This window comes from Petaurus breviceps, unplaced genomic scaffold (assembly GCF_028583685.1).
Source record: "Petaurus breviceps papuanus isolate PSGF00001 unplaced genomic scaffold, PetGlider_PUasm1.0 398, whole genome shotgun sequence".
NCBI classification, from domain to species: domain Eukaryota; kingdom Metazoa; phylum Chordata; class Mammalia; order Diprotodontia; family Petauridae; genus Petaurus; species Petaurus breviceps.
The window spans coordinates 360311-374537 of record NW_027186314.1 but is presented as its reverse complement, the minus strand read 5'-3'; the positions used below and the strand labels follow the sequence as shown (position 1 = coordinate 374537).

General features: G+C 59.7%; 2 protein-coding genes across 2 annotated transcripts in view; one reads left to right on the top strand and one right to left on the bottom strand.

The window, feature by feature from the left end:
- The window catches only part of KCNC3 (potassium voltage-gated channel subfamily C member 3), a 15389-nt gene extending 13819 nt beyond the window's left edge, over nucleotides 1–1570 (top strand). The window contains exon 3 of the mRNA XM_069100357.1: nucleotides 1495–1570. Within this exon, the coding sequence (XP_068956458.1) occupies nucleotides 1495–1570 (76 nt within the window). The remainder of the gene's footprint in view (nucleotides 1–1494) is intronic.
- A 94-nt stretch (nucleotides 1571–1664) lies between these two features.
- Nucleotides 1665–14227, bottom strand: part of MYH14 (myosin heavy chain 14) — a 40590-nt gene continuing 28027 nt past the window's right edge. Inside the window, exons 29-42 of the mRNA XM_069100351.1 lie at nucleotides 12458–12664; nucleotides 11841–11945; nucleotides 11413–11565; nucleotides 10412–10660; nucleotides 9570–9782; nucleotides 9197–9409; nucleotides 8914–9075; nucleotides 6862–6990; nucleotides 5881–5969; nucleotides 5672–5795; nucleotides 3933–4141; nucleotides 3516–3624; nucleotides 2850–3022; nucleotides 1665–2757 (exon numbers count right to left, since the gene is read on the bottom strand). Of these exons, the coding sequence (XP_068956452.1) occupies nucleotides 2601–2757; nucleotides 2850–3022; nucleotides 3516–3624; nucleotides 3933–4141; nucleotides 5672–5795; nucleotides 5881–5969; nucleotides 6862–6990; nucleotides 8914–9075; nucleotides 9197–9409; nucleotides 9570–9782; nucleotides 10412–10660; nucleotides 11413–11565; nucleotides 11841–11945; nucleotides 12458–12664 (2292 nt within the window). The 3' untranslated portion in view covers nucleotides 1665–2600. The remainder of the gene's footprint in view (nucleotides 2758–2849; nucleotides 3023–3515; nucleotides 3625–3932; nucleotides 4142–5671; nucleotides 5796–5880; nucleotides 5970–6861; nucleotides 6991–8913; nucleotides 9076–9196; nucleotides 9410–9569; nucleotides 9783–10411; nucleotides 10661–11412; nucleotides 11566–11840; nucleotides 11946–12457; nucleotides 12665–14227) is intronic.

Genomic DNA, 14227 nt, shown 5'->3' with positions numbered 1-14227 from the left:
ATAAACTTCGATACAACTTCATTTGGGGAGTGTGGGATTTGGGGAGGGAGGACTTACTGTCCCCCTAAATGCTCCCTGGTCTCCCTCTGGCCGCCACGCACACGCAACTACACGCATGATCTGCATGTCTGCGGATGCCTCCCCCTCCCCACGCATGACAAGGGGCAGGGGGTACGGTTGGGAGGGGAATCTCTTTCGTGCCCCCCTTTTTTTGCTAGGGGAGGGAAGAGTAAGGGTGGGTCCTTGTACCACTGGCCCCCATCTGAGAGCTCCTGGGGATGGGGGGGTGGGGGCAGATCATGGGGAGGGGGTCCTGCGCCCCCACTCCACCCCACACATATAGCAATAAAGATTTCACCCCCCAACCCAGTCCCAGGGAGTCCCACAGAAAGTGGGGGGAGGGTGTGTGGGGGGTGGGTTGGGGGCTCTCAGGGATGGAGGCGGATCTGCATCGGCTGGGGGGGAAGGTCTGCAAACTTCCAACTCTGGTGCTAATGGGGGGTGTCTCCCCCCTACCCCCAGGACAGGGGAAGGGGGGAGCCCTGCCCTCCCTCACATCTCCCCCACTCCCCGCCCAGGGGTGCATGACCCGCGAACCAGCAGAGCCGCCCGCTGCAGACGCCGCATGTCACCCCTTTTCCCTCCCCCAAACAAATAAAACAATCCCTTTTCATTTACATGGCCCCTACTCCCCTTACTGGGAGGGAAGGATGTTCTTTATTTGGCAGAGGGGGAGGAGGAAGGAGGCGAAGTAGTGGATATCTGGGTTCCTGCTAGATCGGTTTGGACCCTGTTTCACACACAGCTGATAATGGCCTGATATGAGCTGTTCCTGACAATGCACATTGGACTTCCCAGCTCTTCCTCTACTCCACATCTTGACATCTGGATTGTGTTGGGAACAAGGGACTGGTCTGCCAGGGAAGCAAGGACCCGTGCTGGAGTGGGCACACGCAGCCAGGGACCTCAACCCCTTCCCCACCTCTTGATTTTCTAGAGGAAGAAACAAGCAGGCTGTAGTGGTGACTTCCAAGCCATCACTCCTAGTGCCTGCTACAATTTCCTCAGTGTTGGAGGGTGTTCTTCAGGGCCGCTGGTTGGCTTTCCCCCTTCACCCAGTCCCTAAGCTCAGATGCCAGGCTTCAGACACTCAGGCACCTGGCCTTACTGCAAGGGTAGATGGGAAGAGTGTGACCTTCCCACATCACATTCTTGGTGGTTTCATGTGTCAACTCTGCATACAAACCAAGCTAACAGCAATAACATGCCTGGTTTTGATGGCAGAGGACCTGGGTTCAAACCTCGCCAGACTTGGAGTGATCAGGGCCTGGGCAAACCACAAACTCCTTGAGCCTCAGCGGCATTTGGCCAGCTGAAAAACAACCTCCCTCCAGGCCGCTCCCCCTCCCCCAATTAGGGCATGTTGTGCCCAGGGCTGAGACAACAAATCCACTCTCAAGGGCTGGCGGGCCCTTTTTCGGAGACAATCCGCAGATCTGGGGCTGGGGACATCCTTGCAGACTTTGGAGGTCCGAGCTATGATTTTATGAACCTGAACTGGGTCCCATAAGTCCTGGTGCATTCCCCATGGCCTGTCCCTTACTCTTAGAGGCTCATTAGTGGGGAGGAGGCCGTCTACACCCCAATAAGGCAGCACTCGGGGGCCAGGGGAGACTTTTAACTTTATTTCCATTGGAGTGGGAAAGGCAGGGGGTGGGGGGAGCAGGACATGTGCTACTGTTATCCCTGACCCTGAAATTCCAACCCAATTCACACAAAAGCCATCAGAACATTGGGTGGGGGAGTGGGATGAGAGAGAGGGAGATGAGGAGGATGAGGAAGGAGAAGGAGATGAGAAAAGGGGGATGGTAGATAATAGGAGTGAGTAGGGAAGAGGGAGATGAGAAGTGGGAGAGAGGGAGATGAGAAGGATCCATCAATCTAAACATTTATTAGACACCTACTATGCACCAGGCATTGTGCTAAGTGCTGATGATACAAAGGGAGGCCAAAGGATGAGGGAAGGAGGGAGATGAGATGAGATTCGGGTGGGAGAGAGGGAAATGGGATGAAGGGACATGGAGATGAGAAAAGGGAGATGAGAAGGATCAATGGATCCATAAACATTTATTAAGCACCTACTAAGTACCAGGCATTGTGCTAAGTGCTGATGATACAAAGGGAGGCCAAATGATGAGGGAAGGAGGGAGGTAAAATGAAGAGAGAAGGAGATGAAATAACCCAGGAGGCGATAAGAGAAGGAGGAAATAGGGGAGAATGTGGAGGTGGGGATGAAGAGAGGGAGATGAAAGGATGGAGATGCAGATGAGGAGAGATGGGGAAGGGAGAAGGCAAGGAGAAAGGGAGGTGGGGGTGGGGAAGAGAGCCAAAATGGGAGGGGGAGCTGGGGCCTCCTGGGGACTGGAAAGCAGGCAGCCTGAGCCCCTCCCCAAGCCTGCCCCCAGCTAGGTGCCAGCTCCACTACTTGATTGGGGCTGGGGGGCTCTGATGACTGACCGTGCCTGGTTGGGCACTGGGGTCTCCAAAGTGCAAGAAGGCAGGAGGGGAAGGGGATGCGGGGCAGAGGATCCCCGAGGGGGTCACTGTGGCTGGGACTGGGGAGGGCCATCAGGTTCTGGAGCAGGGGAGCCAGCGCCTCCTTCTGCTTCTTCTCCTTCCTCCTCATCGGAGGCGACCCCCTCCTCCAGGCGGAAGACCTGGCGCACTGTCCTGGTGGTGAAGGTGAGGGGCCCTCGCCTGGACAGAGAGAGACAAAGGGTGGAACTTGGCCCTCCTCCCCTCCCCATCTCCATCGTCCGCCCGGTCTGTCCAGGGGTCCCGGGGCTCACCGAAGCCGGTTTCTCAGTGTGGTAACCTCGCGGTTCATGGATTCCGCAGACTCCGTGACGTCATCCAGCTCGCGCTGCAGCCGCCGCCGCCCAGCTTGGGCCCTGGAGGCCTCCTCCTCGGCCTCTTCCAGCTGCCGCTTCAGTTGCTTCAGCCGCAGGTTGCCCTTCTCCAGCTGCCGGGGTGGGGAGAAGGAAGTCCAGTCAGGCCGGCTCGGTCCCCCCCACTTCGTGCTCTCCCTGGCCCCTTATCTTTGCACGTCCACCATCTCCCGTCCTTTCTCTTTGCCATTCCCTGTCTGTCTACTCCATTCTGTGTCCCCCCCCCCCAGGATCTCCCCTCTTTGTGCCTTCTCTGGGAGATCTCTTCCCCCTTCGCTCTCCACCTCCACCAGGGTCTCCCTGCCTCTACCCCTCTGTCCATACCAGCTCTCTCCCCACTTTGAGGCCCCTTATTGGCCTGGGAAGCCCAGTTCTCCCCCCCTCCAGGCCCAGCTTTCTACTCCTCACTGACCTCTGCTCTCCCCTTGGGACTCTCAGCTTCAGAGAATGGCAGAGAGAGAAGGCATAGCCAGTCCAAGCACCCAATTTCACAGAGAGGGCAGCTGAAGCCCAGAGCCGGCCAGGAGTCCAAGGCCTTGGGAAGGCTGGCCAGTGAGCCCTTCTCACCTGGTCCCGTAGCTGGTCAGCCACTCTCCTCTCCTCATCCACCTGGAGGACGACCTCCTTCAGGCGCTTCTCGGCTCTTCGGACAAGCTTCCCGGAGAGAATTCGCTCCCTGGGGCAGAAAGGGGGGAGTCACTCCCCAGATTCCCTGAGTGGGGTACCCCCTCAGAAGCAGCTATTGCCCCACTTCTGAACCCTCTTCCCTCCAAGTCTCTACCCATCTGCTCACTCCCCAGCGCAGTTTTTCATTCCTTACTGTCTCTTTCATTTTTCTCTCCCTCTCCCACCTGCCTTCTTGGACTCTACGGCCTCCCTTAACTGACTGACAGGCTGTGTAGGCTAAACGGAACCCAGAAATGCCATCCTAAATGCCAGCTTTCTAGGTGAGACAGACAAGTGAGCTCCTCGCTCAGGCCCCACCTGCTTTCCTGCTCCAGCTGCTCCTCAGCCTGGGCCAGCTTGGACTCCAGGGCAGCGATGAGCATCTTGTGGCGGGCCCTGACCCCAGCATCCTCCTCTCCCAGGCGGCCCCGCAGTTCCTGGATCTGACGCTCCAGCTGCTGCCGCCCACTTTCGGCCTTGGCGGAGAAACTCCGCTCAGCCGATAGCTCTGTGGTCAGAGACTCCACCTGGCCAGAGGAAGAGGGAGGGTGGCAGTAAGGACAAGGGAGAAGGGGCCTTGGAGGAAGGAGGCAGGAGCATGGGGCGGAGGGGGGCAGGGGGCAGGAGGCGGGGCTCCGGGGAAGAAGAGACCGGGGAGGAAGCGAACAGGGGCATAGGGGGAAGCGGGGTCCCGGGAGAGGTGGGGGCCCCAGAGAGAAGAGGGGCAGCAGCACAAGGGCAGGTGGGGAGGGGGAGGGGGGGGGGGGGCAGGGACAGGAGGCAGGGCTCTGAGGAAGAAAGGACAGCGGGGAGGAGGGGAGCAGGAACATAGGGGGAAGTGGGGGTCATAGAGCTAGGAGGAAGCAGGTACAGTGAGTGTGGGGGGCATGGGAAAAGGGGGTCAGGAACATAGGGGGAGATGGCAGCCCTGGGAGGGACGGGGAGGAATGGGGCAAGAGCATGGGGGGAGGCGGGGGTCATGGAGGCAGGCAGACCCAGGCCGAGAATGTCAGACTAGAGAATTGAAAGGAAACTCCTGCCCCTTCTCCAAGACTCAGAGGTGATTGTCACCCCCTGGCCAGTCCCTGCTTGAAGCCCCATTGCCCAGCATCAGCACAGCCTGGGGTTCTGAGAGCAGGAGAGAAGTGTCGCTGGCCTGTGCCTTGCCCAGGCCATGTCTCTGTGACTGCCTCCAGGCTTGGGACAGGAGTTTTCAAGGACTTCTATTACACTGAGGAGTAGGTTCCGAGGAGAGTCACCAGGATGGGGCTGGGGAGGTGACCTGCCTCTCAGAACCTGGGAGTTGTTCTATGTGCTGGGTTTGGGTCTGGCCTATGGTTCTATGAGGACACGAAACTTCCTCCACATTTGGCACCAGCACCAGCCTAGAGCAACCGAGGAGACCTCGGTTGAAGCCACTCAATCCGTCTGTGCTCCACCCAACCCTCTCTAAACCTACATTTAGGAGGTGGTCAGAGACTCCACCCAGCCTGTCTTGTCTTTGGTAGAGGGAGTCTCCTCACCTGGTGATTCCCTATCCCAGGCCTGTTTCCCCCCCCCCCCCGTAGCCCCCTGTAGCCCCCATCCCAGCAGCTAGCATGGCCTAGTGTCAGGTCCTGGGTTGGAATGGAGCTCTGGATTCCAAACCTGCCCCAGAAGCTGATTAGTTCTCCTAGCTAAGTCTAGGCCTGAGAAAGTTGGACTCCAGGGTCTCCAAATGCCCCTCCAACTCTCCATCTATGATCCTCAGGTGAAGAGAAAGACCCTCCCTGCCCCTGGGTGAGCTGCCTGGGCGTGGCCCTTCATCCTTCCCCCCCCAGGTGGGCGGGTCTCTTCCCCCCCCCAGGTGGGGCGGTCCCTTCCCCCCCCGGGGGCGCGGCCCCCCTCCCCCCCGGGGGGGCGCCCCCCCCCCCCCCCGGGGGGGCGGGGTTCTCCCCCCCCCCCCCCCGGAAGACGGGGCAGGGCGGGAAGGAGGTCACACTGCCGAGGTGCCGAGACGTTCAGCAGCCCGGGCTGCCCCGCGGGGGCTCCGGTCACCGGGGTCAGAGGTTGCCCACCTGCAGCAGCAGCTTGCGGTAGCGGTCATTCAGCAGCTCCAGGTTGCCGTGTTCCTCCTCCAGCTCGTCTTCTAGCTGGCCCAGACGCCCCTCGAGCTGCCGCTTCTCCTCCACAAGGGCCGCCCTGGAGGGCGAGGAGGGACGTTAGTGCCGGGGTCGCCCCTCTCAGCCCCAGCACGACACCTGGGGGGGGGCGGGGGTAAACGCACTTGGCCAGGTTCCCGTTGGCTGCCTCGTCTGCCATATCGTCCCGATCCTGCTGCGCCTGGCGCCGGGCCCGGTCCGAGGCCGCGAGCTCCTGCAGGCAAGAGAAGAGCCACGGCCGTGTCAGCTGGCGTGAGAGGACGCTGCCGGCCCATCTTCACGCGCATTAGCGCTACCCGGAGCCAGGCCTTCCCTGTCCTGCGGGCCCGCGTCTCCAGGAGCCCGACCCACACTGAACCCAGCTCTGTGCCTCGCCTCTGCCTATAGCAAGTACTTCCTAGGGGCTTAGTGACCCCCTACTGGCGGTGGGGAGGCTTGCTGCCCGGCCTCATCTCCCTCCATCTGGGCCGTATGCGTCCCCGCCCCCCATTCGGGCACTTCCCCCTGTCTCACCATCCCTTCAGTGCTAAATCGGACCCCCTTTTCTCAGGCATCATCCCGCCCCCTTGGTCTTCCGAAGCTACCCAATTTCACCTTCAATTCTTCACCTCAATTCTGTAAGGTCAGTGTTGGGGACAATGCTCTCTCCTCGTTCGCCTCCCACTCCCGGGGGCCGGCCACCACCCGGGTACAGACCCTTTTCCCCTCCCCTCACACGTGGATTAGGGTCATGCAACTGCTCCCTCTCCCCAGAAGGCAGGGCTGATTCTCGGCTGCCGCCCTGGAGCCTCCTAAGAAGCTCTCCGGTCTCTTAGGACACTTGCCTCCCTTAGGCACCTGGAACTCCAAGAGTTTTCCCTCAAACTCTATACTTTCTCTCCAACCTGCATGCATTTGTACACGCTGTACCTCACACCTGGAATGCACTCTTAATAAGCTCATCCCAGCTGCTTCTTCTCTGGTCCGATCCTTCGCGCCCTGTGCCTGTGTCGGGGTGGATCATGCCCCTCCCCCCAGGGGAAGGTAAGCTTCTGAAGGGCAGGGTCTCTGACTTTTCCCCAGTATCCCTGGCTTTCCCCACCGAGGGTCCAGGGCAGCCCCCTCACCTCCTGCAGCCTCAACAGCTCGGCCTCAAGGCTCTTCAGCCTCTTCTCACTCTCCCGGTTCTGGACAAAGATTTCCTCTCTCGAAGTCCGAGACTCCTCCACTTCCCGCCACAGTTCCTTCATCTGGGCCTGGAATAAAGGCCTTCGCCTCGTCGAGAGCCCCCCTCCTCCATTGCCTCTGCATGCTCCATTCCCGGGAGTCCCCTTTACTTCCTTCCCCACCTCTCCGTCACCTTTTGGCTCTGGATCAGAGCCTGGCCTCATTTTACAGATGAGGAAACTGAGGCCGACAGAGAGTGACACCTGGCTGATGTCAGATGGGATTTGAACTCGGTTCCTATTGACTATATGAGGGACAGTGAAGGCCACACACTAACATGGGTGTCTTGGTCATTCCTTCCCACCCCCGGCTTAAAAAAAAATAACAGATGGCTGATTGCAGGAAGAACTCTAGGTGGGCTGCATATGAGGTGGGGAGTTTTCAGGGCAGATGTGTTTTTGAGGAAACTGATGGCTCTGTGGAGAGAGCATCTGACCTGGAGTCAGGAAGATCCGAGTTCAAATCTGACCTCCGACATTTACTAGCTGGGTGACCCTGGGCAAGTCACTGCACCTGCCTGCCTCAGTTCCCCATCGGTAAATGGGTATCATAATAGCACTTGGCTCCCAGGGCTGTTGTGAAGAACAAATGAGATTGTATTTGTAAAGGGTTTTGCCTGTCTTTGTTGTATCTGTCTCCAGAGTCTAGCATGCTGCCTAGCACACAGTAGTTCTGCTGAAGTCAAAGATCCCTTTGAATCAGTCAGTGAACCAGTCAACAAACATTTATTAAACACACTAGTGCCCCCGCTAAGACCTGGGGACAAGGAAAATGGTGCCCCTGCAAAGTAATAGCCATGGCTGGACCTGTTCAGGCTACCAGCCCAATTCTGGCTAAGCTGGACAGCGGCCAGAGGAGGGGAGGTCAGGTTTGGGAGGGGTCTCTGCTCAGCCCCAAAGGGCTCATTTGGGCCTGGGGTCAGGGACAGCTCCTAGCAATGAGGGCAGCCCTTGGAGCAGAGGGCTGATGATCCATCTCTGGGAATGACTTAGAAGGACCCCCTTTCAGCCGGCCCCAGGGAGGCAGAGGAGGTGGGGACCCTGACTCAGATGTCAAAGACACTTGGAGCCCCTGGGCCAGGGTAAGTTGGGCAGGCACCTGGGGGAAGGCTCAGTCCAAGGCTCCCACAACCTCCCACTGGTACCAGGCAAGAGCTCTCAGGAGGCTGATGTTGCAAGTGCCAGTATCCCCATCTTAGAGGAGGCCCAAGGGCTCCATGTTCCTTGTAGGCACCATTAGCTGTAAGCTCCTGGGAGGTGAGGCCTGCCCCACTTCAGTCATTGCACTCTCCAGAACCTAACAGATACTGCTGGAATGACTGATCCAGGGCCATACAGCAGGCCAGTGGCAAAGAGGGATCCAGGAGCCCAACCTTGGCCTCCCAGTCTGGGACCCTTTCCAGATGGTTCCAGAAAGAGATGGCTTCTGTCCACAAATTCAAAACCCTGGGGCCCAGAACAGAGACACAGGCCAACAACTCCGAGGCCACAAACCCCCTTGGTCTAGCCTTAGTTACAGAATCTGAGCATCTCACAGGTGGAAAGAGCCTCAGAGGCATTTAGAGCAACCCTTGTCCCCAAAGAAAGCCTTCTATGCCATGCCGAGGAGAGAAAGGAAGGCTGGGAGCATGGAAGCAGAAGAAAGTGTTTACAAGGAGGAATTTCTTTTTTTTTTTTTTTTGAGTCAGTGTTGACTCCTCCTCTTCCATTATAATATAAGGCAGGACGGCATCCCTCTCACTTAGTGCTGCCCGGTAAACAGCAGGTACTTAATTTATGCCTGCAAACTACATGCAACATCCCCATTTGCTCTCTTTCTGTTCTACTTTGTCTATGCAATGGGGGAGGGAAGGGCCATTACATCCAGGGAATATAAAGTAAATCGATTCTTGAAGATTGATTAGATGCTGCCCCTCCCCATCCTGCCTGCCTCCGACACAGCCTTGTGCCCACCTGTGTTTTCCGCAGCTGCTTCAAGGCCTCCTCCTTCCCCTGGCCTGCAGAGCCCACCTGGGCCTTCAACTCCTCCAAATCCAGCTCGGCCTTCTTGCGGGCGGCCACAGCCAGGGCTCTCTGCTTCCGCTCCTCATCCCGCTCGACCTCTGCATCCCGTAACTAAGAGAAGGGGGATGGACAAGGGGCGGCCAGCTCCAGCCCAGCTCCCCCCTCCCGTGACTCCCCGTACTTGTGGGAGTCCTCCCCTCTCCCTCGGGGCCTCCCGAACCCGAGGCCCCACCTGTTTGGCCAGCAGCCGCCTCCTCTCCTCGCCAGCCTCATCCCGGCCCTGCAGCTCCCGCTCATGCTGAGCCTTCAGCGCCTGAGCCGTCACCTCCAGACGCAGCTTGGCATCCTCAGCGGCCATCAGCTCGTCTTCCAGCTCGGTCACCTGAGTTCGAAGGTCTGCGGCTGCCTGCTCTGCTGCCCTGCGGGCTCTCTCCATTTCGTGCACCTGAGGAGTGGGAGAGTGGGAGCCAGGCCGGGGAAGGCAGAGAGGGAGCCCACAGTCGGGGGTGGGGGGTGGGGAGCTTCGAGCTGAAAGTCCAGGGCGGGCAGGGGGGGGGGGGGCCGGGGGGGGTGGGGCGGGGGTAGTGGGCGGGGCCCGGCCTTACGCTCTTGCCCACGTCGTCTTTGCTGCTGAGCAGCTCCTCCAGCTCTGCCCGAAGCGCCCGGTTCTGCCGCTCCAGCTCCTCACGAGCCTCACGCTCCTCTTCCAGGGCCCGGGCCAGTGCCAGGGCCCGGGCCTCGCGCTCCCTGCCCTCAGCCTCTGCCCGCTCCCGCTCCTCCACTGCCCGCTGGGACACCGCCTTCTCCTCAGCCAGGAGCTGATTAGAAAGAGACGCAAGTCCCCACGGGGATGAGGAGAAAAGATGGATGGTCCGCCGGCTGAGCTGAAGCCCAGGGAGTCCGAATCTTGGGCCTGTCTGGGTGAGCCCTCTGGGCCACACGGTGCCCAGGGCCAGACGAACAGAACGTCCATGCTCGTGCAAACCCAGGTGGGGACAGAAAACAACCCCCAGGGCCTGGCTCCCTTGGCGCCGAGAATCTGTGCCCTATGACTAAGAGGGCGCTTCTGGGCTCCGATCCCCCTTCTCTCCTGCTCTCGGACAGGACCCCTAGTTTCTCCTGCCTGAAGCTCGTCTGTCGGTCACGACTGGCAGGGCCGGGAGCTCTCCCAGGACCAGCACTGAGTTTCTGCCTTTCTTTCAATCCCCAGCACACACAGTAGGTGCTGCATGAATGTCTGCTCACCTGGCTTGCTCTGGGTGCAGGGGATGGCCCAGAAGGCAGAGAAGCCAGGTTGGGCCTGACCTGGCAGGGATTCCTGCCTGGGTGTGCAGCTGGTTGGATGGCCGGCCCGTGGGGTCTGGATTCCCCAGCCTGAGCTGCCTCCCAGCACTGGAGGTCTCCAAGCCGGGGTCCCCTGCCCCTTCCTCCCCCGCTCCCCAGGTACCTGGTCGAACTTCTTCTGTTTCTTCTCGAGGCTGCTGACAAGGTGGCGCTGCTGCTCCAAGTCCATGGAAACGTCATCGAGCTCCTGTTGAAGCTGTCGCCGGCCCCGCTCCAGGCGCTCGGCCACTTCTGTCTTCTCGGCCAGCCTCTGGGCCAAGGCCTCGGCCTCTCGGGCCGCTCGTCGACGGGCCTCCTCTCCAGCCTCCAGGGCCCCCGCCTCTTCCTCCTGCCGCCTCCGCCACTCTGACAGCTGGGGATGGAGGTCACCTTGACCCTCAGCACTTGGCCCCAGAAACTTGAGAGCTGCCCTCGTTCGCTCCGGCTCTGTCCTGGATCCCCTTTCATCTTTCTCCTGCTTCTCACTTTGGGGGACCTCCAGGCTCCCTCCTTTCTGCACTAGTGGCCACGGGAATGGCAGCAGGTGATCCCCTCCTCCCCAGCTCCGGACCCTCTGGCCATCCCATCAATCCGTCCTCAGCTCTGAATCTCTCTCTTCACCCTCCTCCCATCTCAGCTCTGGTTTCTCTGGAATATCTCAGGGAGAATTCCCTTCACATTCGGGTAGGACGAGGTGGCCACAGAGGTCTTGGGAGGCTGTCAGCCAAGGCCATTTCCCTCACTTTTCCCTCTCTCCAGTTTTGGGGACGGCTGACCTCCTTCTCTTCACCCTCCTCCCACTAGGCCCACGTGGATGATCTCGGGTTTCTATCGGTCTACTCTGGACTTTCTCATTCGCTCCTGTGACTGGAACCCTGACCTGACGACTTGAAGCTCTCCCACCCAGCCCTGACCTCTGTCCTAAGCCCTGGAATCACAAATCCAGGCGAGTGTCTGCTCTGCTCCGGACCCACACCACCCGTGGCATCTTTCCTCCACCCAGGCCCTCCTGCTTTGGACAACCATCGTCCCTCTCTCGAACCCCCAAGGAGATCGTTGACAGGTGTAGCCCCCAGACGGCCCCGCCTAGGGCGTTTCCCAGTCTGCCCTTCCCTCCCAGTTCACCTGGGCCTGGGCCGTCTGCAGCTCCCGGCCGGCTCGCTCCCTGGCCGCGGCCTCCTCCTCCAGCTGCTCCCGCAGCCCCGCAGCCTCGCTCTCCAGCCCTCGGACCCGGGACCCCAGGGCCAACTTGGCCCGTGTCTCCTCCTGCAGGAGCTCCTAGGGTGGGACAGATGGATGGCGGGTGGGGGATAAAGAAGGAGGAGCAGCAGGGATGGCCCTGGGAGAGGACTAAGTGCAGACAGATGGACAAATGGACAGACGGAGGCAATGGAGAAGGGATCACCAGAGCTCCCATGTGGCCTATCCCGAATCCCTCCTTACTTTGGAGAGGAGGGGTCCCAGGCTGATGGAGAGCCAGGGGCAGGGGACCCCGAGCCAAGACCCAGACGGGGGAGGGGCTTGTCGGAGGTGAGCCGGCCCCCTCCCTTTACCTGGGCGTCATGGAGCTGGACCTCGGCACTGCTGAGCTCCTTGCTCAGACGGATCACTTTGGACTCGGCCTCACTCAGGGCCCCCGAGACGCTGTCCAGCTCCGCCTGGGAGGGTGGCGCAGAGACTCCTCGTCAGCGCCCTCTGGCTGCCCTATCCCCGCCCCTCCGCACCCAGCCGCATCCGGAAGGGGGGGGGGGGGGCGCGGAGGCGGGCTTGGAGAAGTCTTCCCCTCCTTCCCAATTCTACAGTTGGGGGAACTAAGACCCGGAGGGCGCCTGCGCAGCTGTGTCCAGTCCTAAGGACGCCAATAAGCTGGAGAATACAGCGAAGGGAACCAGGCTTGTGTGGAGGAATGGCCCAGACACGTGGGCAGGCTAGGTTTCCTGAGGGCAGGCTCTCCCTCACTGCCAGGGCCCGGCAGGCCTAGCACACAGCGGGCGCTGATAAACCACTTGGTGCATGGCTTGACTGATGGACACAGGCCCAGCCGGCTCCCCGCGCGCTGGCGGTCAAAAACGCTGACTATCCACACCGCTGCCTCGGAAGGCGCTCGGCTTGCAATCGGAGGCCCGAAGGCCGGGGACCCCCACCTCCCCCTCCCCGAAGCCGGGCTCACCTGGGCTCTCTGCAGCTTGTCGGCCGCTTCGGCCCGAGAGCGCTCGCCGTCACCAGCCCGGGCCTGCAGCTCCTGTAGCTGGGTCTCGAGCCGCCGGCGCCGCTGGTCGCCTTCCTGCCGCGAGGCCTGCAGGCTGCTCAGCTCGGCCCGCAGCTCGGACACCTCAGCTTCCAGTGTCAGGCGGGTCTTCTCCCAGACGCCTTTACCCTGAGGGGAGGTGGCAGAGCGTCAGGTCCTGGGCCCAGCCTTCCCCTGGAAGGCTGCAGGACGTGTCACTCCATGACCTGGCGCAGTAGGCACCCCATGTTACTGATGGTACCCAGCAGATAAAACTCGGAGACAGATGAGAGGATTTACCGGGACCACACAGATACCGAGAACCCAAAGCAGGACTCAAACCCAGGTCTTCAGTCCCTCCACTCTCTATTTGTCTCTGAATGGAAGACCCTGGTTCGAGACCTGGTTCTGTCAGTTAATAGCTGTGTGGTCTGGAGCAAGGACACAATCTGGGGGGGGGGGTCGGAGTTGTCCAGTGAGGGTGGCCTCGACCACAGTCAAATGGCACTCCTCTCTGATTTTGATGTGCTGATGTATTAATTTTTTAAAAAGACATCCACAGACATGGGTGGTGACCCACAGGAATCCTGGGGTGCTGTTTAGTGGCCCCTGTTTTGATTGAGTTTGGCCCCATGACCTAGAGGGCCACTGAGCCCTCCCATTCATACCCTTCACTCCATCTCCCATCCCCGGGCCTTTACCCAGGCTGTGCCTCGTGCCTGGAAGACTCTTTCCTCACCTCTGCCTCTTAGAATCAATCCAAGGTTTCTTCCAAGCTCCTCCTACAGGAGGCCCCCCCCCCCAATTTCTACTGTATGTGTTTGTGTCTGTTTTAATGTACATGCCCAATGTAAGGTGCGTGAGGGCAGGGCTCTGCTCCCTGTGCCAGCTCCCCATGCAGAGCCTGGCACACTGCAGAGATTGAATAAATGCATGCTGATTGGTGGATTGACTCAGTGCCTCTGAGCCCAGTGACCTAGGTTCAAATCCCAGTCATGTGACCTAGGGCAAGTTACTCTCTCCTCTGAGCCTGTTTCCTTGCCTGAAAGGTAGCCGTGAAAATGCCTGCCCTCTCTGTCTCTCTGGGTCAGTGGGAGAAAGCACTTGGCAACCTCTGGGACTAGCTTGCTGCAGAGGGGACCGTGTGTGTCAGTGGAGGGGTTTCCTCCACAGGGAGGGTCCTGCCTTGGTGAAATCAGAGATCTGGACACAGAAAGTAGTTTCTGCATTCGGGGCCCAGCCCTGGGGAGGGGGGGGATCCCTGCCTAACAGGCTCATGCCTAAGCCAGCAGTCTGGAGGCAGAGGGGGCTTTCTTCTCAAGCACACTCCTCCCTCCAGCCAACCTGGCAGGTCTCACACATTCTCAGAGCGGTGAGGAGGGAGCTGGTGTTTCTCTGTGGCCCGGGATGGCCTCAAGGACATTCCCCACCTATCGCAAGACCAGGTTCTGACCCTTCACATCCAGAAAAGGCCAAGTTGTGGCTTAGTTCGGTCAGAAAGACAGAGACAGAGGGGGGAGAGGAGGAGGAAGAGAAAGAAGGAAGGAAGGAGGGATGGGGAAAGAGAGAGGGAGTGAGGGAGAGGAAGAGAGACAGAGAGAGACAGAGAGAGAGAGAGAGAGAGACAGAGAGAGAGAGAGACAGAGAGAGAGAGAGAGAGAGAGAGACAGAGACAGAGAGACAAAGAGAGACAGAGACAGAGAGAGACAGAGA